The sequence below is a fragment of the Doryrhamphus excisus genome, linkage group LG12 (genome assembly GCF_037039965.1).
Source record: "Doryrhamphus excisus strain RoL-2023G ecotype Guam linkage group LG12, RoL_Dexc_Guam_v1.1, whole genome shotgun sequence".
Lineage (NCBI taxonomy): Eukaryota > Metazoa > Chordata > Actinopteri > Syngnathiformes > Syngnathidae > Doryrhamphus > Doryrhamphus excisus.
Window position 1 is genome coordinate 5,620,348 of NC_136368.1, and position 25,326 is coordinate 5,645,673.

General features: G+C 40.5%; 1 protein-coding gene across 1 annotated transcript; it reads right to left on the bottom strand.

Moving 5' to 3' along the window:
• Positions 1 to 6,559: 6,559 nt before the first annotated feature.
• On the bottom strand, positions 6,560 to 24,331 carry bard1 (BRCA1 associated RING domain 1). Its single transcript, XM_058082736.2, has 11 exons — positions 24,137 to 24,331; positions 23,874 to 23,930; positions 22,967 to 23,115; positions 21,456 to 22,420; positions 19,084 to 19,164; positions 16,958 to 17,130; positions 14,643 to 14,757; positions 14,440 to 14,569; positions 13,449 to 13,541; positions 8,381 to 8,478; positions 6,560 to 8,137 (listed from the first exon to the last, which is right to left on the bottom strand). The coding sequence occupies exons 1-11, from the start codon at positions 24,226 to 24,228 to the stop codon at positions 7,793 to 7,795; spliced, it is 2,298 nt and encodes a 765-aa protein (XP_057938719.2). The 5' UTR covers positions 24,229 to 24,331; the 3' UTR covers positions 6,560 to 7,792.
• Between the last annotated feature and the right edge of the window lie 995 nt (positions 24,332 to 25,326).

Consider the following 25,326-nt stretch of genomic DNA (forward strand, 5'->3'; position numbering starts at 1 on the left):
GGCTCTTTTGATGACTGTATCTGGCTCTCAAGCATTTCTTACCACAATAAAAATGTATGTTTGCTAACATTTTAAAGTAAACATCACAGAAATGACTGTTAAAAATATTAAAAATCAACAACTTTTTGATGCATTTTAATTCGTCCATTTATTTTCTACTGCAATACGGCCGACCATATCCATCTTTCCTGATATTTTCCAGGTCAAACACCAAAACTTGATTATTACTGGGTAATGCTGTAGTCTACCTCGGTCATTGAGATGTCAAAAAAACATGCAAATGTAAACTTTCCTTCTTTAGTCAAATAGCTAAAGCTGCAGAACCAAGCCTTCTGACGAAGATGGCCAAAAGAATGAAATATACTGAGTATGGTGCAAAATTATGCAGCAGCAGAAGTTGTATTAATGGCAACAAGTATTTGATTTATTATTAGACACTGCGCTGCTCACGAAAGTGGGCTGGCCACACCCCATTGGCGTGGGGTAGTGTGCCTGGTCTACGTAATTAGAGCCCATTATCTAAAACTGTTGGTCTTACATAAAAATGCACACATTTTATTGCATTTAATGTTTAAAAAAATGTATATGGCTCTCACAGATACACATTTTAAAATATCTGGCCTTCATGGCTCTCTTAGCCAAAAAGGTTCCCGACCCCTGCTTTAATCATTCCTTTTTATGTTTGTGTGGGTGGTTTATTTCTTCACAAAACACACAAAAACTCTTTATGTCATTTCTTCTTCCTATGAAGAACTGTTAATATTTTTGGGTGTCAGGAACGGATTAATTGTATTTGCGTTATTTCTTGTATTTGGTTTCATGTTTAGATTTTGGTGTGGGCTTTTGGAATGAATTTATGACAAAAACAGGTTCCAATGGATTTGGTTTTATATTTTTGTCCAGCAATTTACTGTTTTATCGTTTTCAAATAAATTGCTGAAAAAGGTAGCTAAAACTGCAAAGTAAGTGGAAAACTGAGGTTAGAAATGATAAACACCCACCATTAATCCAGGAGTTGTATCATCTATCAGCCCATTTTTTTTTCTATTTCCAGATAATCCCTTCCTGTTAACCTTTTAGGGCCTCTTCATGGCTGCTGATGGATCGTGTGCCTAATAGCACCATCTGGCATCCTGTAATGAGCTAGAAATGAGCATTAGATAGTCCAGTGACCTGCACCTAAATTAAAAAAAAACCTGAGCCTCAACTTTTTTGCTGCAAAAAAATATTTAAAAAATTATTCATATAATATATTTTTATCCGCTTTTTTTTTTTTGCACAGATCCACGAGCGGTTGAGCAATTGTGAAAGATAAATCGTGTTCAGCGATGAAACATGTTTCTTCAAATCCCAAACACGATCGGTCTGAACCAAAAACTAATAAAATATCATTGTGAACATGACCCCCCCCCGCCCCACAGTAACTTTAAAGTACCAAATACCACCCAGAAGTGCATCCAATTCTACACAAGTTCCCAAGCCTTACTTACTTAACCAAATAAAGCCAGAGAACGCCCAACCGCATTATTCGTAAAAAAAAGTAATTATTCGTGTTGTTCTAAATACCGTAACACATAAAAACATACACCTTTCCCTGAGTTGTCTTGAACGCAGAGTAATCGTAGTTTGTGTTTGTCTGGTTTGTCTGCATTCTTTTTTTTTCCCCATGGTCATATTGAAACGCCAACAATCCGACACAGTGCCGGAATACTTTAAGCCCTGAGTGACTTGGGAGGGGGTCGCAATCATCTGCACGTTGCTCAAAAAAATGGTGGGGTTCAATCTTGGGCACAAAAACTCGGCTCCGTTCTTATCCATTATTAAACAGTGGTGATTTAGTGTCTTTCCATGTAAAAAGACACAGCCCATCAATCTGGTTAGAGGTCTGCAGACATCTTTGGTTTATCAATCACAACCATAGTGCTCCAGACATTTCAGGGGCAATAAAACATTATTTATCTTCATTACCCATAAGCAACCTTATTATAATTCAGTCCACATACATGTGCTAATACAATCTGGAATTTGTCTACCAGGTTGCAAGAGACTGGACTGTGTGTGCAAGATGAAAAGTAAAAGGCTCAGAGGCATCGCTCTCACCACTGATGGCTGTGAGCTGTAAAAAAGGAAAAATTCACAATTCTCTATGGTTTTATGCAACAACACAGAAGGCTTCAACATTAGTAACAATCCATGTTCTGCCACTTATCCTGTTCACTGTTATGGTGTAGCTAAGACAGATGGACCTGATGTAAAAAATATACAGCTAATATACACCTAATAGTGTACGGTACTGACTTGTGTACTGTATTTTCTGGACTATAAGTCGCTCTGGAGTATAAGTTGCACAAGGCCAAAAATGCATAATTCGGTAGAAAAAAATATACATATGTCACATTTTTTGCGTGTAATTAATTTTACATACTACTTCATACTACTACATTATGTCCTCTTGGAAGGTAAGTTCTAACAATAAAAGAATAGAGAACAGGCTGAATTGGTGTAAGATATGCTAACACAATGGTTATTCAGCTACACAAAAAATAAACATGAACAGAAAAGGTGTCCAGTGTTTATGTAACATAAACAGTTTTTTCATTTATAAGTCGCTCCGGAGTATAAGTCGCAGGAACAGCCAACCTATGAAAAAAGTGCGACTTATAGTCCGGAAAATAAGATATATGGACCACAAAACTGAATCTGTGACTGAGGCCCTGTCCATACGGGGATATTCTTGGGAAGGTTGTTTTGTTTTTTTTTTGGCATGTTGAGAAAAAGTTGCATCCAGACTGGAACGGATCACTGGAACCTACGTATGTGTGGCGCTGTAAACAGACATGCAGAGAGATAGAAGAAGAAACAACGCATGTGGATAAGTGTGTTGTCGTCCGAGAGTTATGATGAAGTGGAATTATGTCTACGGTTCGTTTTGGAGAATAAGACAACAAAATATCAGGAGAACATTGACTGGGATGAGTCATGTCCATCAAAAAAATTCTGATATTATGTTGGCATGTCGTCAGAGCTCAATTTCAGATTTTCCCACTCTGGAGGCGGTTTTCAAAAAATACAATTTCAGGTCAGCCAGAATGCCGTTTTATGTGTGGACGAACGGCTGAAATGATTAAATCTGAGTACGCTTCCATGTGGATAACCACTGAGATTCTAGTGTCCGTATAATCACATCAATTCATGAGATCCACCACCGGTGTTGGATGGCAAGTGTAACCCAATTCGTCTGCTGCTTAGTGAGGTTTATTGGCACAGGTTCCGTGCCTGGCGTCCATGACACTCACTGGGCCACAGCACCAGTGTAACCCAACTGGTCCTCTCCAGGGTTCACAGATTGTGTAGCGCTAGTCGTCACTTGCTGTCCAGTGCTACTAAATTCAACTAAAGTGGTGTTTGTCTTTTTTTTTTTTTTTTTTTACTATGCACCACTTCGTGATAATTCTTTTTGTCATCTTAAAACAGCGACGACTTTTCAAACACAAATTTCCTCACAATTTCACATTGGCTATGCAATTACAATAGAAGTGGTTCAGTGGTGGAGTAAACCAATTAAACAATAATTACTGCTGTAAAAAATACAGTACCAGCAACAACAAGTGACACTTTCAACAGCGCAATCAATGTTTTTTTTATATTCCTGTGTGTAAAACATAATATAAATGCACTAGGAGGTAGGCTAATACAGTAGTGACGAGCAGAAAGTGTAAAACAATTTATACCCCTTTAATTTTTTTTTTTCAAAGTTCAGGAAGAAACCAACTGCTCATTCATCCAGAGGGGGACATTTGCTGCAGGGATGGATAAATAGCTCCTGGACAATATGGAAAGCAGCGGAAGATCCACTTGTTCTCACCTGATTTGCTTGGTTTTTCCCCGGTGTCCGACGAGGAAGTAGACGGGGAGGTGGCGGTAGACTTGTCGGTGTTGTGGTGTATCTGTGCTGCCGTTGAACGGCTTCTTAACGAGCCCTTCTTTTCAAATGACGGACGTTTTGTCGAGCTTTTCCGCCGTTCTTTGAGAATCCGCAGTGTTTACAAACATACCATTTTAACGTTGCGGGTGGGTTAAATATGCGAACGTCCATGCTGTTTTACTAGTAGTTGTATGTGCCTCACGGCTTCCATCCGTATTCAATACACAACGTGAAATAATGATGGTGCATTCATTGCACCTGGGGAACAGCATGTGGGGTGAAGTTGAACATCAATAAAACGGCGCTTGCATTGGACTTTACCGATTCCCACAAACGCATCGCGATTAATCTATATTTCACCCGTCAATTGCATCCATGAATGAGTCAATGCAGTCGCATCGCGCGCATGCGCATCGTTGTATCGCTTAATAGCGATTATTTTTCACACTCTTAATACAGATGCAGGAAATAATTGTAGTTTTATTTCCATCAACAAAACTGTAGATGAGCAGATGACTATATAGGGTAGGAAGACAAACACTGTTAATATACCCACTCTGGGGGGTACTAAGGGTTATTTTGGAATCCATTGTGGGACATGGGGAATTGTATAATAAACTAAGAGCATGCATGATTGTATGTGAACACATGCCCGCACGGGTTCACCCAAAGTTCACACATGGAACAGTGTAGACGCCATAACACAACCCTTGGTGCGCCACACGTTTCAATGTATAACTTTAAATGTACCATATGTGTATTCTGCAATGGACGTGGCACACAGGTGTATTATTCATCATGGTACACAACTATTTTGTTAAATAGACATATAATGAAGTATTATTCAGCAAGTTCCTGTCCCTTGTGTTGAAAACCAAAAATGGCAATTTTCCCTTTGGGAATGTGGGATGTTTGGGTTGGAGGGTAAATTCTGAATAAGACCCTGAGTTAGATAATTAAGGCAATGATTCCCAACCACTGTGCCTTGAAAGATCGAGTGTGCTGCAAAAAAATTATTCAATTGTACTTAATTGGTCCACAAAACTATACCACCAATAATGTATATTTGTTCTGGTCCCGGTACCAGAAGACGGAAGGTACATACACAACAAAAATAGAAAATGCTTTTGTTTCTGCCCCCATCTTTCATGAGCTGCACTCAGATGGAAAACTTTCTCACAAAATGCCTATTTCTCTCAAATACTGTTCACAAATATACTTAAATACAGTATGTATGCCGAGCTCATTAGGCATTATTACTGCAGGTGTGCCTTGGGATGGCCACAATAAAAGGCCATTCTTAAACATGCAGTTTTGTCACACAGCACTGTTGACATATATGCTGACTGCAGGAATGGCACCACAGTTGTGGAATGTTCATTTCTCTACTGGCCACCAAATTTTTTGAGCCCTGGTCTCCGCTTAATGGCTTCCGGTCGCAGGTGAGCAATCATCGTTGAGAGGAGAGGGGGGGTGGGTGCTGCTCAATGCGTTAAAACTTCCTAACTGATCAGTCACCTGTACCTCAAGCGTTGGGGGCTGGAGGCTGACGGGGTCCATGCCTGGTTGAGAACTTTCCAAGTATGGGTTTTAACATCAAGAGTCCTGGAGTCCCTATAATCACTTTTACACTATTATTCTCGTTTACCTCACATTGCACAGGATCACTTTAGGGACAAAAGATGGCTGCAACTAGCATAGCAAGCCACCGATCAAAGTAGTTAGCCTCTCCAATTTATTATACATTTAAGAAAGTGTTTCAAAATGAGTGGGGAAGAAGCCAAAAACTTACCACTTCCACACATAATGAGCCATCTTCATGTCCGAGATAGTCTTGAGACCAGCCACCCGCACAGCTGCAGAAACAATTGGTTTGCATTATCAAAGATCAGTGAAACTGTACATTTAGGAGTATCCTTTTATTGTGGCTTGCCTAAGATATGCCTGTGCAATAACCCTGCTGTCTCATCAGCATTTGGATGGAGCTAGACAGACGTGTGAAGAATATTTGAGAGCAACAGGGCTTTTGTATACATAGGAACATATGAAGGAGCAAAAACAAGTTGACACTTTGTTCGGTGTTATTGTCACAATTTTCAATGTAAAATGTGCCTTGGCTCAATAAAGGTTGGGAAACAGAGTTTAGGGCAATGTGCTGTTTAGCGTTTGCTATGATCTTTGCAGCAATTCCATGGCATTAATGCTGCATCCTTGCATCTAGTGTTAATGTGAATGCTCATTTCTGAGCAAATACATAAGAAAAATAGCAGCAGCATTCATGTCACCTTTCACTGTTGCAGATTAATTAAAAGAATAATCTGACAGCCAGCATGAGGAAAGTACAATATGTAAGATAACATTGCTCTGCAAGTTCAAGGGCATCACTTGAGGTTTCATTACAAAGACTTCCTTGCTTCTTATCATTGCACGCTCTCCTGCAGCACAGCCTGGACAAGGAAAGCAATTTTTGCAGCACAAAGCAATCAATAGTAGTTAAGTGCATCCTAATAACACAAAGCATCTGAAAACATTCATGCCCCTAGCCATGTCAGACATAGAACATACACAAGAAACGATACTCTCTCTCAAACACACACATATCTTATTGACATAAACAATTCTTTATTTTCCAGGATTTTTATTCACTTCAAGGTGAAGCTAATCTAGCAATTCTGTCTCGGCATTGACAGCGAGTTCCAGGGCATTTCTGTGTGGGTCACAATTTCCCTTATTTCCTCAAAAGATCCCTTATTTTGAAATGTAGATGTTGACAGGTATGCCTGGCTAATTTTAGTGGCGTTTAAAATGATAAATGATCCCAGTTGGGAAGTACAGTAAGTATCTTTTTAAAATCTGCATTCTTGTGTTTGTCGATTGTCGAATTCGGTGATTCGTCAGGAGTCGAGGGTCGTCTCTAGCTCCCCCAATCCACCAACCGACCCCCTCAAGCAGTTACATGCTCGTTGTTGCCAACTAACAAGGACTGGATATTGGATCTTACCGGATGCATTATGGAGAATCTGACTTAAAAATGTGCTCTGTTCACATAAAAGCTGAGCAGCAGTCACTGTGAGGTAGGTCAATAGATGCCCAGAAAACAATGTTTTCCCACCCAATTTTTTTTTTTTCTTTTTAAAGAAACTGACACTCTGAACATCAGTCGCTGAATACCACTGGACACTGGGCAAACTGACATACATGAGTGCTTTTAATTATTTTCTGTCATGCCCCCGCTTAAGGGACAGAATTGTTTTCACACACCCCCAATTTGAAATACTCGAGAAAATGATATGAAAACAGAAAAATGGAGAGCATACATGCAAATTGCAAAATGCAAAAGTCAAATCGCATGTTGAGTACTATAAATGCATACATGTTGGTTGGCAGGGCTGCACTAATATAAAAGTCTCATGTTCCCCCCACAATTATGTGAGAAGCACTGCCATACATTGACTTCCAAAGGTGACAGGAGAAATTCAAAATATCTTGTGAAAATGGTGGGAAATTCTCATATCCGATTGTTCACTAGATTAAAAGAGTGGCATGAAAACAGCAAAATTCATCATATGGCACTTCCACGGGAAGGAGAAGTGTGCAACATTTTAGATGCACAGTATAGTGTATATATGTCTCAAAGGTTGCAAATAACAGGATGGGGACCCTTTAAGAATGGAACTTGCATTCACTGGATAATTCTGTACATCTGTAGGAGACCCAAACTTTAAAAAAAACATGTATTGTATTGCATGTTTGCTTACAAAATACATGACTTCCATTCTTTAACATTTGTGTTTCATGATAAACATTTTTATATCAGCATCCCAACATAATTAGCACAAATTTAAAAAGTAGATGATAAAAAAAATACTATCCTGATTGAATGTCTGGCACGGGTAGAAGCTGGAAGGCTGCAATACAGTCGATGATCCAGGTGGAGGGAGCGGACCACACCTTGCCCCTTCGCACCAAAGAGGGTTTGTGATGACTGTGGGGGTCAAAGATGATGTACTGGGTACAGAGGGCCTGGTCCGATCCTGGCAGAGCGTGGTAGGCGGCTGTACTGAGGGTTTGAGTCACATCGCTGTCCGGTTTTGGCTGCCGACTCAACAGCTGACCGCCTCCCTCGCGGAGCAGCTTGGCCAGCTCATCCTTCCCAGGCGACTTAAAGGAGCCCAAGAGGAAAAAGAAACAGCCATCGAAGAGTGGCGGGAGCTTAAGAGGAGATGACGAGAAAGAAGCCATCTCTTCATTTGTGGGAACGCAATCGTCAGGCATTATTTTCACACTATTATGTGCTTATTATTTAACATGCACATGCATTAGTTGTAGCATGGAAAGGGTTACAGTTTTGTTTCCAACCAATTAAGATTCATGTCGGCCATCAACGCTTATCTTTCCTCAACACAATGTGTATGTGTGTGTGTGTGTGTGTGTGTGTGTGCGGGCCTGCTTTACCAAGCTGCATCTGTTGATGCGACTGCGCTGCGGGCCTTCTCCTGCTTCATGCTCATTTTCTGGCATCCGCTTGCCCGCCTGCAGACATGCCTCCACCCCTGGCATCAAGGAGAAATCAAAGCTACAACTAATTATATTGACTTGAAAGGGTGCGACAGGGCTACAGGAAATACAGGGATGACAAAGCTAATGTTGTTTATGAGACGGAAAACGTATTGGCAAATGGCACTGAGTTGGCAGAAATGTGCCCGCAGCTTGATCAAGTTAATGATGCGGCCCTTGTTTTAAGTGTCTCACGCTTCCGCAGATTTTGGGCATTGTCTTTTCTGTCTCTTGAGAGTCAAATTAGTACTGTGTGACAGCCAGGCGTTGTGATTTTCAGGCCACAAATAGTTCTTTTGTTATGTAACAAAAGAGGAGACATCTTCAAACACAAAGTTAGGGGAGAAACCCCATTACTGAATTTGGAATTTTGTTTTACGATGCAGCACAATAATCCCAGATGGGAAATAGGCGTTCTACTGTGTTTTGTTGCATGCCACAAACATGAATGCATGCATGCCAAGAGAAATATCAGACTGACGTGTCGCGCAAGCGGTGACGGCACCCCGGAGCAGAGTTGAGGGTGCTCGGTGCAGACATCGTCTGCAGCTGTGTTTATTCAAACCACATCTAAATACTAGGACTGTCACATATTCTTTTTCTTTTGGCTTTTCCCTTCAGGGGTCGCCACAGCAAATCAACTGCCTCCATCCAACCCTGTCGTCTGCATCTGTCTCACTCACACCAACTACCCTCATGTCCTCCTTTACTACATCCATAAACCTCCTCTTTGGTCTTCCTCTACGCCGCATCGTTCTACCAATATATTCACTGTCTCTCCCCTGGACATGTCCGAACCATCTCAATCTGGCCTATCTGACTTTATCTCCAAGGCCTCTAACATGTAATGTCCCTCTGATGTACTCGTTCCTGATCCTATCCATCCTGGTCACTCCCAATGAGAACCTCAGTATCCTCCTCTCTGCTACCTCCAGTTCTGCTTCCTGTCTTTTCCTCAGTGGTACTGTCTCTAGACCAAACAACATGGCTGGTCTCTTTTGTATACCTTTCCTTTCATTTTAGCTGAAACACCTGACACTTTTACTACTCCGTTTTGCTGCGGCTAATCTTCATTCCTCTCCCCTCCAGGGCCAACCTCCACTCTACTACTCTTCCACTTGTTCCCTACTCTCACTACAAATCACAACATCATCTGCAAACATCATAGTCCATGGAGATTCTTGTCTAACCTCATCTGTCAGCCTGTCCATCACCATAGCAAACAAGAAGGGGCTCAGAGCTGATCCCTGATGCAGTCCCACCTCCACCTTGAACTCTTCTGTCACACCTACAGCACATCTTACCACTGTCCTCATACACCACTTGAACATACTTGTCACTCCAGACTTCCTCATACAAAACCAAGGGTTCCTCTCTCGGCACCCTGTCATAGGCTTTCTCCAGATCTACAAAGACACAATGCAGCTCCCTCTGACCTTCAAATCAAATCAATCCATTTTCAAACTAACGATTCATCACCATTTGCAGCTATGTGTGAAAATGTATTTGTGTACTGTTTTTTTATGAACAAAAGACAAGTATTTGTATGTATTAAGAGCAACAAATTAACCGAAAATGTAAATCATGCTAAAACATAGCACACGTCTAAAATACGGGTCTCTTTCATTGTAACAGAACATTTAATTCACACTCACACCATGTAATTTTTTAAGCCGAAATCACAGTTTTGAGGCTAGTTTTTCTATATGTAAGTATAGCACATTGTGTTAGTAAGAGTTACACCAGTGAGTGACAAGAATACCCACTTATTGTTTTTGTCTGGGCATCTCTGTGTGGACCAGAATTTGTTGAATCATATACCCATACTAATCATGTGTGATGTTTGGAGTGTCCCTGAATGCAGCTCGCTGTAGTCAACAATGAGGAAAAAGTGTCACTCCAAGAAGGACGAGAGACGTGTTTGTGAGTTGAAGAAACATATATGGAATATACTCTCAGGTCAAAATAAAGTTCTAAGAGTGTCAGACTCTGTGAGGACCCTACGTGCACCCATCTGTCATCTGTCGATAACAGAGGGGGGGTAGCTTGACAAGGTGTTTATGCGTTATTACCTTAACGTGATTAATAAAATAAATTACTTACCACTGTTCACACACTACTTTTGACAGCCCTATTATATAGAAGCCACTCTTATGGAAAAATGTGATAATATATTACAACCTCTTCCAATGCCGATATATACAGTAGACCATCTGAGCTCATCCCCAAAGCGCATATCACATCACACAGAACAGAAGAACCAGTGTACGGCTTACTGTCTTACGTGCCCCCTTTTGACCATTGCTTTTATTTACCGTGACCCTGACAAGAGACTTGAGCAGACGGGAGACACGCTGAGGTTAATTGCTCCTGATGATGCCACCTAGCGCTACAGAGATATTAGCATATTAAACTAAATTATTATCGGGACTGAATGCATCAACACAAACCACAACCATTGCCTCTGTCGGTGAACACAGTGAACAGTAATGGAATAAACAAATGGAAGCATGATCAGAGAATGCCTGGAGTAAGGGATTTAAGGATTATGACTACGTGGAATATTACTTTTTGATTAAACAATAATGCAAAATTAATGAATGTTTGCCCTGGTGTAGAACATTACAACATTTTCTCATTATGCCGTTATTTTATTTCAACAATGGGAGGCGGCATTTTGGACACATTGAGCATGTGAGGTGACCACAACTCTCGTTGACTATTTAGCTTTTTAGCTTCCTTCGTATCGACAGAACAATGGTAAATAAGGAGAGAAGGGGAGAGCTATTGAAGATGAAACTAATTGATGAGCTACCACGGTCATTGCAAATGTTGTTCTGCAATATTGAGGTCCTGTCCAAAAGGGGGCGCTGCGTATACGCGGGAAAGGATCATTGAGCGAAAACGATACCATATACAAGGCACACCTGCGTGTGGCGCTGTGAACAGACCGCATAAGGACCCACGTGATGCACCAACCCATGGAAGAAGAACGGATTCGAATAAGTACATTTTCTTACACTGTCTTCTACTTTCTAAGGCTCGTCTCGACTTATCTGCGAGTCATTATGGAGTATCAGACAACAAAATATCAGGAGAATGTCCACTGGGGTGAGTTGTGTTCTGATATTATGGTGACTTATTGTCAAAGGCCACTATGCCCTCTTCTGGTCACGTTACGCCGGCGAGTGTCAGTGGGTCGATGACGTTATCGTTTTTGTGTAAGCTGTCTACATGAAAACAAACCCACTCTTTAAGCCGTTTTTTTTTTTTAACAGTTTGGGAACAAGTCAACCAATCACAGCCTTAACGGTCCACATTGTTGCAACTCCAATGTTTGGAGGCGTGGGCTATGCAACAAAATGCACACATGGAGACCAGCCGACAGTCAACAGTTCATGCGCCACCTATGCGCTATCCGCTCTAATTTTTTTGCTTTCACTCTCAAAAATGACATGAAAAGATCAATCTATTGCCAGTGCAGAGCTGTACTGAGAATGTTGTCAGTGCAGATTAATAACATAAGGACTGGAGGCAGGGTGAACAGCTTGTCTAGCCAAAAACTGCAATTATGACTTGGAAAGTAAAAAGCTGTGTTATGTTACTGCATCATATGTGTGAGCCAACACATATGGTTTGTTTGAGAAAGGAGCATCGGAGGAAAAAAAAAAAAAAAACACACAAATGTGTGCCCATAAGCATCATCAAACTATCTGCTCAGTTTAAGCAGTCATGGTACGGTAGATGAGTTCATTCTATAATTTCGTATAAATTGAGATTTATGATTATGGATCATACGTACAACTGAAGCTTGCTTGTGGTGACTGCGTGTTGCTATGGAATGGAAAAAAGCAAACCTATTTGACAGCAGTGGCGTACAAAGACAGGTGGCAATGACAGCTCAACTGCCTGATACACGTGAAGAGAGAGAAACTGAGAGTGTGTCACAGTGGCTGTCATGAGAGAGACGAGCTGTGTCGGCTTCTCGGCCTGTGGGGATGAAAGGGAGATACCAGCACCCCCCCCCCCCCCCTTTCCCGACCAGCGCACTATTGTGTAGTTACACAAGCGCACATACGTTGACATACACATTTCAGCTGAAATGAATGGGCTGGCCTTTCTACGCTAAACAGATATTCATGAAAAGCCACTGATGGACACAAAGTAGCAGTCAAGGATGATGTTGCTAGAAAACTACATGTTAAAAACGCCTTGCTTTTTTACTTGGTATAATAAACCGAGTGTAATTGGCCTCTTGTATGAGTATGAGCTCCTCATGCTTATTTTATAAAGTATTAGCAGTAGTGCAATGACAAACAAGCCTTTTGGATCAGCACGCCAATACACATAGCAGAGCTTGCTATACGGTATATATAAAGCTTGCTAAATTGTATTACAGTATATCAAAAGTTTTTCATGCACTGCCAGACAGCCAGTAGGAATGTCAAACTATGACAATGACGGACTGAATGACAGCTGACATAAAATAGAGGCCTCTGATAGGTTGTACCCTATTATAAAGTGTTTGCATCATGAAGGCCTTTTGAAGGACAAAATATGCCAAACAGGCAGTCTGAGCTTTCTGGTGGGAAGTAGATTGTGAGCAATTCTGCATGAACACTTTCCCCCACACATAATTTGGTTTTGCCTCTTGAATATTCATGATGTTAATTTATTCTTTCCGCCTGTGCAACTCATATACGTATAACATAAAAACAGCCTACTTCCCGAGTGTAGGTATTTAGACTTAAATTGACGTTCCTATTTACTAGGATATTGGTATTAGAGCGGATTCCAACCTCTTTGGAGTTTGGCATAAAATTATTGATGGTAACGTAAATAGAAAGTGGTTTGATGGCGCTCTGCAAGTGCTGCATACATGTTTTGCAAGTACAATACAGTCATGCAGAAAATAAGATTTGCTGCATTTTATCAACGATACTCAAACTGATCATATTTTACTCACAGCTGTATTTGACAATCCAGCGGCCGGCAAGAAGTCCGAGGAGGGTGGAGTGCGTGGTCGGCATGGGTCCTTCTGGCACCACAACATGGCTTACTGGAAGACGGCAACAGAGTGGCAAAATGTCAATACACACCAACGCCAGCGGCTTCAGTGCTGTTTAATTTCCAAGACAAGACCTCCAAAAAGGTTTCAAGTGGAGTAATTTCAATCCATTCCAGAAGCGTTACTATGCAACAGTGGAAGCAGCTGTACTGAATACATAACACTACAAGTGTGGTTTAATTACTCTTTGCTCTAACGAGAGATGGTGCTTGACAACAGAGTAGTACTTACTGGCACAAAACAGGCAGGTTTTTATAAGCATTCTTTTCACATTCCTTAAATCCACAGGATTTAAAAATCCTAATCATAATTAATTAATACCTTCAGGATCAATACAACAAACAAACAAGTCATAGGAAATAATCTGAATGCATAAGCAACTACAAGCAACAAAAATATAATGCAACACTTTGATGGAGTTAAAATAAAACATCTTTTACTGACTCCCAACAGTTTGCAAATACAAAACCATACATCAAAAACAAGTGGTTAGCACGCAGGAGCTTCGTGTCATCTAGGAGACCAGAGTTCGATTCCACCCCATATTCCAAAAACATGCATCCTAGGGTAATTGGCCACTCCAAATTGTCCATAGGTATGAATGTGAGTGTGAATGGTTGTTTGTCTATATGTGCCCTGTGATTGGTTGGCGACAAGTCCAGGGTGTACCGTCTCTGGCCCGAAGACAACTGGGATAGGCTCCAGCACACCCGCGACCCTCTCAATAACAAATGCATTTTGTTTAGGGATTATATCATAAAAGACTAGAAATTTGCCGGGAAATGAAAATAGTATCGTAATAAGTAGTAATTCGTTATAACCGATATCGATATAACGAGACTTTACTGTACATTTCATTTGAAACTAGCCTTAAAGGGAAAGACACTACCTGAGGAAGTAAAGGTGTCTGTTACACTCCCATCCAACAGCCGGCCCAGCCTGGACAATTGACGCTGTGCTGTTTGTGACAGTTGACTGGACAGAAACAAGATTCCGCCTTGATTCACACAATTACTCACCTAAGAGAGAACATAAAGGTAGTTAAGAATTGAAATTCCACGATAAAACCATGAAAAGAAAATGACTTATTACAGAAAGACTGGCTAGGCTGGTCAGAGATGTGTTAGCATCTTCAGAGGCTTCCTGGAAGACGGCCAACATCTCCCGACTCATGGCACAGTCCGCAGGTCGCTTCCCATGGAGATTACTGTGAAGAACATCATTCCAAACTGAATTCATTATCCTTGTATGTGTCTCATTTTAAAATTCACCACAACTAAGTCAATCGGTTGACCATTAGGTGCATGACTAACACCAAAACCCACTTAAAAAAAAAAAAAAGACAGGGTTTCACCTTGACAAAAGACAATAAAAGTGAAAAAATGCAGAAGCCTGTCTGCTTGTCTTTTAAAAAGTAGACGTCAGCAAAGAAAACACCTTACAATTAATAGGTCCACTGGTCCATAAAATGTTTCATTTGTATTCCTAGCACCAGCTTTACAAAACCACAAAAAACAGTGTGTGTCTGACACACTCTTATGGACACAAACTGGTTTATGGAGCTGCACATGAGAGGAGTTCTGGAAAAAAGCAGAGGAAAGTTGACACAAACCCCCTATTACAAGCCAATGCTCAAGCATACAAGAAGCAGTTCTAGTGGATAACCATTGTAACCGGTACTCATTTACTATTTAGTATAAGCTCAGCACAACTGTCCCTTTTGATAGTAAAGGAAGTGTATCTTTAACTCTTCTGTTATGGTATCAACAGATGAAGATTTGTGTTGTATCAACCCAAGTACAACTCAAAAGTGGGTCATGCACTTATCAGTGAGTATCGGATGAAATCGGCCTGCATTTAAAGTTTAAAAAAATATTTTTTGTTAACATCTTAAAAAGACGTTGCCATGGTGGCACAGAACCGGGAAAGTTTAAACCCGGCATGCATTTGAAACAGCGTTGCACGAGAAACTCTAACAGGACGACAAGAAGTCATTAGTGATAACAGAAAAGATGAACAGCTCCTGTCGGTGGTGAGCAATGCCGGGTTAAAACAGGTAATTGAGCACTTTGAACTCATTGTGGATAAAACCCAGGTGCCCACAAGTAAAGGGGTCCATTTTCCTCACCTACAATATCACTTGATGAAACCTTTTCTAACATTCCACACTACAAAATAAGTAATGAAAGTACATATGATCCATGCCAATATGGGATTGATATTGGTATCGGTAGGTATATTCAAGGCTGCAATATTGTCATCGGCTCTGAAGTAAAAAGTTTGTACCAGACACATCAACTATAAGGGTATCAAAATAACGCTTAAACACTAACAAACGTGTAACCTATACCCACATCTACAATCTACAAGGCATGCTGGGTAACCTCACGGTCAAGTCACAGTGGTATGAATTTGTGATTAATAAGATGCAACCAAAGATTGTTGTTGAGATGTTATTAAATGTGTTGTTTTGTGTTGACCTACTAAGTTAATTGAAGAAAAGCTGCATTTGTATATTTGTTCATTTGAATGGAAATATCTGAAGGGTTGAGCAACTGGACTCGTTTAATTTTCATCAAGATCATCCAGATCCCCAGTCAAGTTGCTGCTCCTCAGATAAACCACATACAGTACAGAGAACCTTTATAAGTCAATGGTCATTCTTCTTCTGTGCTTTAAAAGAACTCTTCCTTTAAAATTGCTACATATAAGCGCAGTGTACAACTGCAGTAACATGTTTACAAAACCAAAGCTGCATGCCAAGGTTCCCATTAGAGATTGCATTGGCAGATGACTTCAGTTCCTCTCAAGTGTGTGTGTGTGTGTGTGTGTGTGTGTGTGTGTGCGTGCATGCAGCAAGAAACGGTGGAAAGGGCACCGATGGCATTCATTGAGAGACCCATTTGTGACCTATTCCATTGCAGACCAGCGTCAAGGTGAAGAAGAGAACATGTGAGACCAAGAAATGATGTCCCATCAAAGCAATGAGAGAAATGTCTGCCACATGACAAAGGATGACAGGTGCACATTGATCGTACTGTTAGGGGGTGCACTGGTGATTGACAGCGCCTCTGATCATACTGATTAACCAGCATTCTCTCCCTCATTATAGCCTCCAGGGGCCAGAAACACTGACTCAGCATCAACTCATTGATCAAAAACTAATCAGCATTTTTCTTACATCATACAGCTTGCTCATTAATGGAAGCCATAAACTTAGCATGAAAAGCAGAGTAAAAAGTCAGCCTCACATGTGTTGTGCAGTGAATTACCTTATCCCCCCGCCCCCCACCAAAGTGTTCCAAACAAAAATTCAGGCCATCTAAAAATGGTGTTTCTCAGAGTGTGATAACATTATATGGTAGCAGCAGACTGCCAGTATAAAACGCACAGAAAAATGAACTTACAGTGCATTCTGCGAGGCTCCGAAATGCAGCAGCAATTTGACGATGGCTATGTGGCCATTCCGCACAGCATCATGTAATGGAGAGTCATTTTCGTAGCCAGGAATGTTCACGAGTGCTCCCCTTGAAACTAACACCTCCACCACCGCCAGATGACCAAGGTTACATGCTTCGTGCTGAGATGGGAAGAGAAATATTTCAAGGTGTACAATGTGTTACTTGGGAGTCTTGAATGAATGCAGCATTTGTCTTAAAAACATGTGGGCAAATGCTGGTCACTTGTAGCAATGAGTCAATACTTTGTCTTCAAAATATATATACAAGATGAAATGAATGAATGAAATACTGTCATTGTGATGTGAAGGAATGTTCGTGGGCGGAAGTATTTAATCGGCAGTCCGCTCAGTCGTGGTCATCTTTGTTACCAATAAATAAATGTGCTTTACAATTGGAGACAAGTGTATTTCGCTATGTCGCTTAAGGTTTGCAGATTTTTATACAAGACTCTGCTGAATTAAAATTAAAAATCGCTTTATATGGTGATACATCCAAAAAATATTGTGATACATGCTAAGGTCCATATCGGCCCACTCTAGTACGAACCGTCACTAATACTGGTATGTAATTTTCTTATATCAGAAGAATATATACCGGTATATAAAAAATATATATATATCACTCAAACCTAATAAATATAAATATATGGTGGTATGAAAAGGTTTGGGCACCCATGAAAATGTTCAAGATTTTATTTCATAAATCACTGGTTGTTGGGATCAGAAATTTTAGTAAAATATATCATATAGCAGACGAACACCGTAATAAATGAGAAGTGAAATGAAGTTTATAAGATTTACAGAAAGTGTGCAATAATTATTTAAACTAAAGTAGGCAGGTGCCTAATTTTTTTTATTTATTTTATTTATTTTTGCCTGCTTGACTTATCATAGATTACATCGCCTGCCAGAGACTGGAGCAGTGCAGGTATTGTTTTTTTATCGTTATACACAGTGCTACCTTGGCATGCTGTAAGTGTGTCCCTACTAACCAGTGTTTTTTTTGTATTGCTTTTTACATTTTTACATCTCTGTGTCAGTGTGAGAGGTCTCACTTGCTCACATTTTGTATTTGATGAATGTTTTTGAGCGAGTTTAAGAGGTAATATGCTAATAATAAGGGAAAATAGTAATACAAAAATATGCTCGCTGACTGTATTGTTTTAAATAATGGCCCATAGTTCCGAAATTGATATCCTTTTACATAGTTATAGTTGCACATCAAAACGTTTATCAAAGAGATTTCCCCTACTTATTATAGATAAAAACGTATTTCCATCTGTGATTAAATGTGAGTTAACTATGGACAAATGTGATTAATCATGATCAAATATTTAATCGATTGACAGCCTTATTATATAAACATATACTAGTATATATTTACAATTTTAGTTTGTTGTGAGAGTATTGTTCTCACTTAAGTATTTTTAACTATCACCATATAACCTTATCTGAAGGAAGATAACAGTTGATAAGCCTGCAGAGACACACACACACACACACGTAAACACTCTGGAACAGAGCTACATGGAAGAAGCATGTCAAATCTGACAGGAACAAGTCTTCCCTGATATTCCCATGTCAATCAAAAAGAAACACTGTCATCTCCATTCCAAGATTCTGAAATGTCAGCAAAATGTCAAAATGTACATTCAGTTTTGAGATGAGTGCCGGTGTATTGACAGCAAATAACAGCGTGAAGGCTGACTTCTATAAAGCGTACAGCACAGTAAGCACCCCGATGGATGGCACCTCTGTCAAGCACTGGTAAAAGAGACAGCTAAGAATTGAACAAATGGAGGCTCCGGAACAGCCATCACTTGAACAGATGGTCTCTTTCTAAGTGTGCTGGGTGAAGCAAGACTGAGGATAAAGTCACAACCTCCAGTATGCTCATTCTGATGTGGTTGAACTACCCGTCCATATACACTGCCTTTGTGAAATGGACAAGATGTAAAAGCTTACACTGTAATATAATAACTAATGTAACAGTTACAGAGCTGGATTGAACTGTCCACTAACATACTGGTGCCTTGCTACCAACTTTCAGGTGTATGAGTGTATTGGACTTACCAAAGGTGTCCATCCTGCATTATCCTTCAAGTTGGGGTCTGCTCCCAGATCCAGTAGTTCCTTAACGGCCTCTACATCCCCCTGGACCGGGAAAAAAAAAATTAACAAACCCGCACTCAGAGCTGCAGCCCTTTCCAGAGAGTAATTCAAACAATGTGTACCAAAGGTATGATGTTTTTCTTTCAATACTTAGTCTAGGATACCATGGCAATCCTGACCAGGATTATTGTGAGATCATTACAAACCAAGGCCGAGAATGTGACCTGTTGTACTATAATTCAAGATTATGTAAATTATATACAGTGAAGAAAATAAGTATTTGAACACCCTGCTATTTTGCTATTTCTCCCACTTAGAAATCATGGAGGGGTCTGAAATTTTCATCGTAGGTGCATGTCCACTGTGAGAGAGATAAACTAAAAAGAAAAATCCAGAAATCACAATGCATGATTTTTTAACAATTTATTTGTGTGATACAGCTGCTAATAAGTATTTGAACACCTGAGAAAATGAATGTTAATATTTGGTACAGTAGCCTTTGTTTGCTATTACAGAGGTCAAACGTTTCCTGTAGTTTTTCACCAGGTTTGCACACACTGCAGGAGGGATCTTGGCCCACTCCTCCACACAGATCTTCTCTAGATCAGTCAGGTTTCTGGGCTGTCGCTGAGAAACACGGAGTTTGAGCTCCCTCCAAAGATTTTCGATTGGGTTCAGGTCTGGAGACTGGCTGGGCCATGCTAGAACCTTGATATGCTTCTTACGGAGCCACTCCTTGGTTTTCCTGGCTGTGTGCTTCGGGTCGTTGTCGTGTTGGAAGACCCAGCCACGACCCATCTTCAATGCTCTGACAGAGGGAAGGAGGTTGTTCCCCAAAATCTCACAATACACGGCCCCAGTCATCCTCTCTTTAATGCAGTGCACTCGTCCTGTCCCATGTGCAGAAAAACACCCCCAAAGCATGATGCTACCACCCCCATGCTTCACAGTAGGGATGGTGTTCTTCGGATTGTACTCTTCATTCTTCTTCCTCCAAACACGCTTATTGGAATTATGACCAAAAAGTTCTATTTTGGTCTCATCTGACCATAAAACTTTCTTCCATGACTCCTCTGTATCATCCAAATGGTCATATGCAAACTTAAGACGGGCCTTGACATGTGCTGGTTTAAGCAGGGGAACCTTTCGTGCCATGCATGATTTCACATCATGACGTCTTAGTGTATTACCTACAGTAACCTTGGAAACGGTGGTCCCAGCTCTTTTCAGGTCATTGACCAAGTCCTGTCGTGTAGTTCTGGGCTGATTCCTCACCTTTCTTAGAATCATTGAGACCCCACGAGGTGATATCTTGCATGGGGCTCCACTCCGATTGAGATTGACCGTCATGTTTAGCTTCTTCCATTTTCTAATGATAGCTCCAACAGTGGACCTTTTTTCACCAAGCTGCTTGGTAATTGCTCCGTAGCCCTTTCCAGCCTTGTGGAGGTGTACAATTTTGTCTCTGGTGTCTTTGGACAGCTCTTTGGTCTTCGCCATGTTACAAGTTAAAGTCTTACTGATTGTATGGGGTGGACAGGTGTCTTTATGCAGCTAACGACCTCAAACAGGTGCATCTGATTCAGGATGATACATGGAGTGCAGGTGGACTTCTAATGGGCAGACTAACAGGTCTTTCAGGGTCAGAATTCTAGATGATACACAGGTGTTCAAATACTTATTTGCAGCTGTATCACACAAATAAATTGTTAAAAAATCATGCATTGTGATTGCTGGATTTTTCTTTTTAGTTTATCTCTCTCACAGTGGACATGCACCTACGATGAAAATTTCAGACCCCTCCATGATTTCTAAGTGGGAGAAATAGCAAAATAGCAGGGTGTTCAAATACTTATTTTCTTCACTGTATCCCTCACTGTCTTTCCACTTTTTAATAATGCATCAGACAGTTCATGATGCAATATTACTAGTGTCAGCAAAACTCCTTGTTTTCTCCTGCTTTGTGCATGCCCATTCTGAAACAGAATCTGTTCCACACCCACAGCATGTGTCTTTTGATACGGCTGTTTACCAAAGGAAAAGCTACGCTCATCATCGGTTAGCAAACATAATGACCCATGCAGTAATAATCCAATTAAATACTCTTGTCCATTTGCTTAGTTAAATCCAAGTTAGCACTTTTGACAACAAATTTAGTGAATGCATTTTCATTGAGGATTAAAATACAACAAGTTATTATAAAAAAAAAATTAGTAAAACTGTTGAACTTTTGGAGCTTTTAGACACTGATTTGGAGTCTGCACGAAAGGAAGCAACATGTGCAACAATGCTACCAGTGCAATGTGAGCACCCCCCACCCCCCCAAAACATACCTTTATAGCAGCTAAATGTAGTGGGGTCTCTCCTTTGCGGTTCTTCTTCATGACCGTTGGGCTCCCCACAGACACACGAGAAGGGGGTGATTTCCCACCTACAATGCCTGGGAGAGTGGGACTCTCTCCTTCATCCTCTGGAAAAGTCTTTTTACACTTCCGGCTGGGAGAAGGAGATTTGAGAATAGCTGGAGACGAGCGACACAATGATTTTCGACAACCACCTGGTGAGGCTATTCGCCTTTTCGGTGTGGTCTCCAGGGTAACGGCTTCTCCCTCCGGTCTTGGCCGTTTTGAGGACTGCTTTGGAGAAGATCTGCCGGCCTGTTTTTGAGGATCGTCGGTGGGGATGGAGTCGGGGGCAGGCAGTGTGTCCGTTTCATGTGAACAAAGTTGAGTTTGGTTCTTGGGAAGGGCGATGGTAGCTTTGGAGAGTCCATCCTGTATGGCGTCACTGCCAGAGTCAGGGCTGAGGAAGGAAACCCTTTTGTTGGACCTCCCTTCAACTTGTGCACAAGTGGGCTCTGAATCCACCAAGGCATCCTCATCCTCTGTAATCCCCCACTGCTTGTTTATGGCATCGAGCTGGTTCTTCTTCACCATCTGTCTCGTCTGTTTCCTTGTGGCTCTTTCCATTGTTGCCTTCCTGCAGGCAATCCTTTTCTTATTTGCACTCTTCTTCTTCTTCTTGCTAGTAGAGTTGACTCTTGGAGACCAGGAGCTAGATTCTTGAGAAGATGAGGTGAAGTTAAAAACTGTCAGGTCAGTGACTTCAGCGATTGTAGGGCCAGGCTGCACGGCAGCCGTTTCCTCCAACGACTTGTTGGCAGGTGTGACGTCTTCTGCAGGTTTCTCCACGATGCAACGGACCTTACGACTGCGAGGACTGAACCAGATCTTGAAGTTCTTCTTGTGTTTTAAGACGGTGCCCTCATTTTGTGGCCGTAGGACAGCCTCAGAGGACTCTGCACAACGGAAAAAATAATATATTGTATGAAATCTAAAAATACCCCTGCACCCTAATGTCTTATTTCAAATGTCAGTCAGAGACTCTGTTGGTTTCAAAAGGTCAGTCCATTTTAACCAGGTGTAACTTTATTTTTAAGCTTCGGACATATTCACCAAAGTCACATTTGATCACTTTTCAAGAACTCTGAAAGTTTTTCCTTCATTACAAGAATGTTAAGCATCTGTTGGATGCCTTGCAAACCTAAAATATCTTCAAAATGTTTTAATTATGCCAAATGCTTAGGAGTAGTACTGGCAAAAACAGATTTTTGTCATTTGTGAGTGAAATTAGAGTAAATATTGACCGCATGATCTGGTCTCCCATGATTAATTGCATTGCATATTTTCAATCGAGGGATGCTGCAGGGGAGCCAAGACAAACACTCCAATGACACGTTTGTGTCATAACGGAAATGTTTTAGTCAACCACCATGAGGATGGAACAAAAGCTAATAAATAATATTGACTTGAGGGAATTTGTTTCACAGCTGGCAAATATTTACCTTGTTGTACACTGGGGTTTAACATGGACTCCAAGCCACTGAAGACCTGTATGACATTGCTGAGCTGCCTGTTGATTTGGATGTCCTTTACCCAGGCGGGACTTTGACAAACCACACAGCCATCTCCTGCCTGTGCGCCTGCACAAGACCTATGAAAGACACATACCTTCAGTAAAACTGTTCAGTCTTCTGGACTTTGGAGCGGACGCTCCGGGTTCGAATTCCACTATTAAGTATCATCGGTTTGCGTCAGGAAGGGCATCCGGAATTTAAAGGGCTAAAGCCAAATCAGTGTGCGGCTCAAAACTGTATAAATACTGTCAAATACTGTATATGAAATATAGACACCTGCCTAAACGGCACAGCTATGCTGCCAACACAAACACTCAGGCAAAGTACCTCTATTACAAACCACACAAACACGCTTTATTGAGAGTGTCCCTGAACGCATCTCGTGTTCTTGTAATGAGAAGGACCTGATGAAGGAACTGGTGTTTCAGGTCAGAATTAAGTTATAAACCAGTGTCAGGCTCTTTGTGACTGCGTGAGGACGCTCCACTGCGTGTGTGTGACGTCTGACCCGAGGCGTGTTTGCCCCAGTGCGCATGCGTAAGTACACAAAAAAATGTAACGTAACAAATTAGTTACGGCTGTAAACGTTATTTTTGACAGCCCTACTTTTCACACATTGATATACATACATATATATTAATTGTCTTCACTAAGTACCATTTATCCATTCTATCAGTGTAAGTATTTAAAGCTAGTGAATACATTGTACTCTACTGTTCACCCTATCATGGCGGACTTTCAGTTGCATTTCATACAGATGCCCCTCAAAAACATTGTAGCACTACACGTTGCAATAAGTGTTATCAAAAATGTATAACATTAGTGGACACTTTACCTGCATAGCATATGCTCACACGTTCCGAGGCAAACTGGTTCCTTCATCAAGTGTGAGCTGGATGAAAGGAAAACACGAGTGGTCGTTAGTTGATTGTTCCATGCTTGTCTTTCAATTGACATAGTTAAAGAGTCGTCACAAAATGTCACATCACACATGTCAGTTACAAACAGGGTCCCCCGTCATTGTTAATGACGTGTTTCGTTGACCCTGTGTTGTTGACACCACGGTTCGGGAATAAACACAAGGCATGAACTACTTACCATTTTGAGCAAAGTAGCAGTCGTCGAAAGTTGGCAACCGCATCTTTCGTGTTCTTCCATGCGTTTTGTTGCGTCACGACACATGTATCCATTTTTTTTCTAAATGTGTAGCGTTTGAGAGTTTGGCAGCGAAACCCGCGAGCGGATCACTTCCTGGTTGCTCGCATCTCCCGCCAGTTTGGTGGCGGTCACATGGTATGGTTACCATGGCGACGTTGATGACGTAGCTTTGTTTATCTGGCACCAGCAGGCTAAAACTAAATTACACAAACGTAAAAGTAACAAACTACAGCATATAAATTATTTTAAAGATTAAAAAGGTTTAATATGCATATATGAAACCCGTTAGCACAATTTAATGAGGTGGTAGAAAAAACATATTTTAGTATGAATATTATCCATGCCTTTTTGTGAGAACGATAGTGATTTAACATATGTATTGTTTTTTTTGGTAAGAAGAACTACATTTGTGCACAAATTGTTAAAACTATATATATTTTTTAGAATATACTGTAAATCTAAATTGAACTGAATTAAGCACACATCAAAGCCTAACAGGTTTTAGTCATTTGAACTCAATTGAAGGTTAATTAAATTAATCCACATGAAACTGAAACATATACTGTGTAAGTCAGGGGTGTCCAAACGCCCGTTTGCATTCCGTAGAAGGGCAGAGGCACATTCTAAATCTATAATTTATCAAGAAATATAACAGCAGTAAAACTTATAAATCTGTACTAATTTAAAGAATAAGATCAAAATATTAAGAGAAAAACTTTGTCTTCACTAGAATTATGTTATAATATTATGAAGAAAAATGTCATTTTGGCAGCATAAAATGTAAATATTATAGAAACATTCTTTTTTTTAAAGTCATAGTAAAAAACAAAACCTGTTGTGTTATGAGAATAAAGTCAAAATATTAAGTGAATAAAGTTATTACTGTGCAAATAAAATTGACAAAAAAGATAAAATAGCTGTAAAAAAATTTTGTTTTTACAAAAAGAAAGTCAAAATATTTAAGAGAAGCATGTTGTATTCGAATGAGAAAGAAAATCACAATTTGAAGAAAATTACTTGTTTTATGAGGAAAAATACTGTCATTTTAGCAGTGTCAACTTGAGATAATTTTTAAAAAATGTGAATTCTACATACCAGTGGATATATTATAAGAAACCAGAAAATAAGGT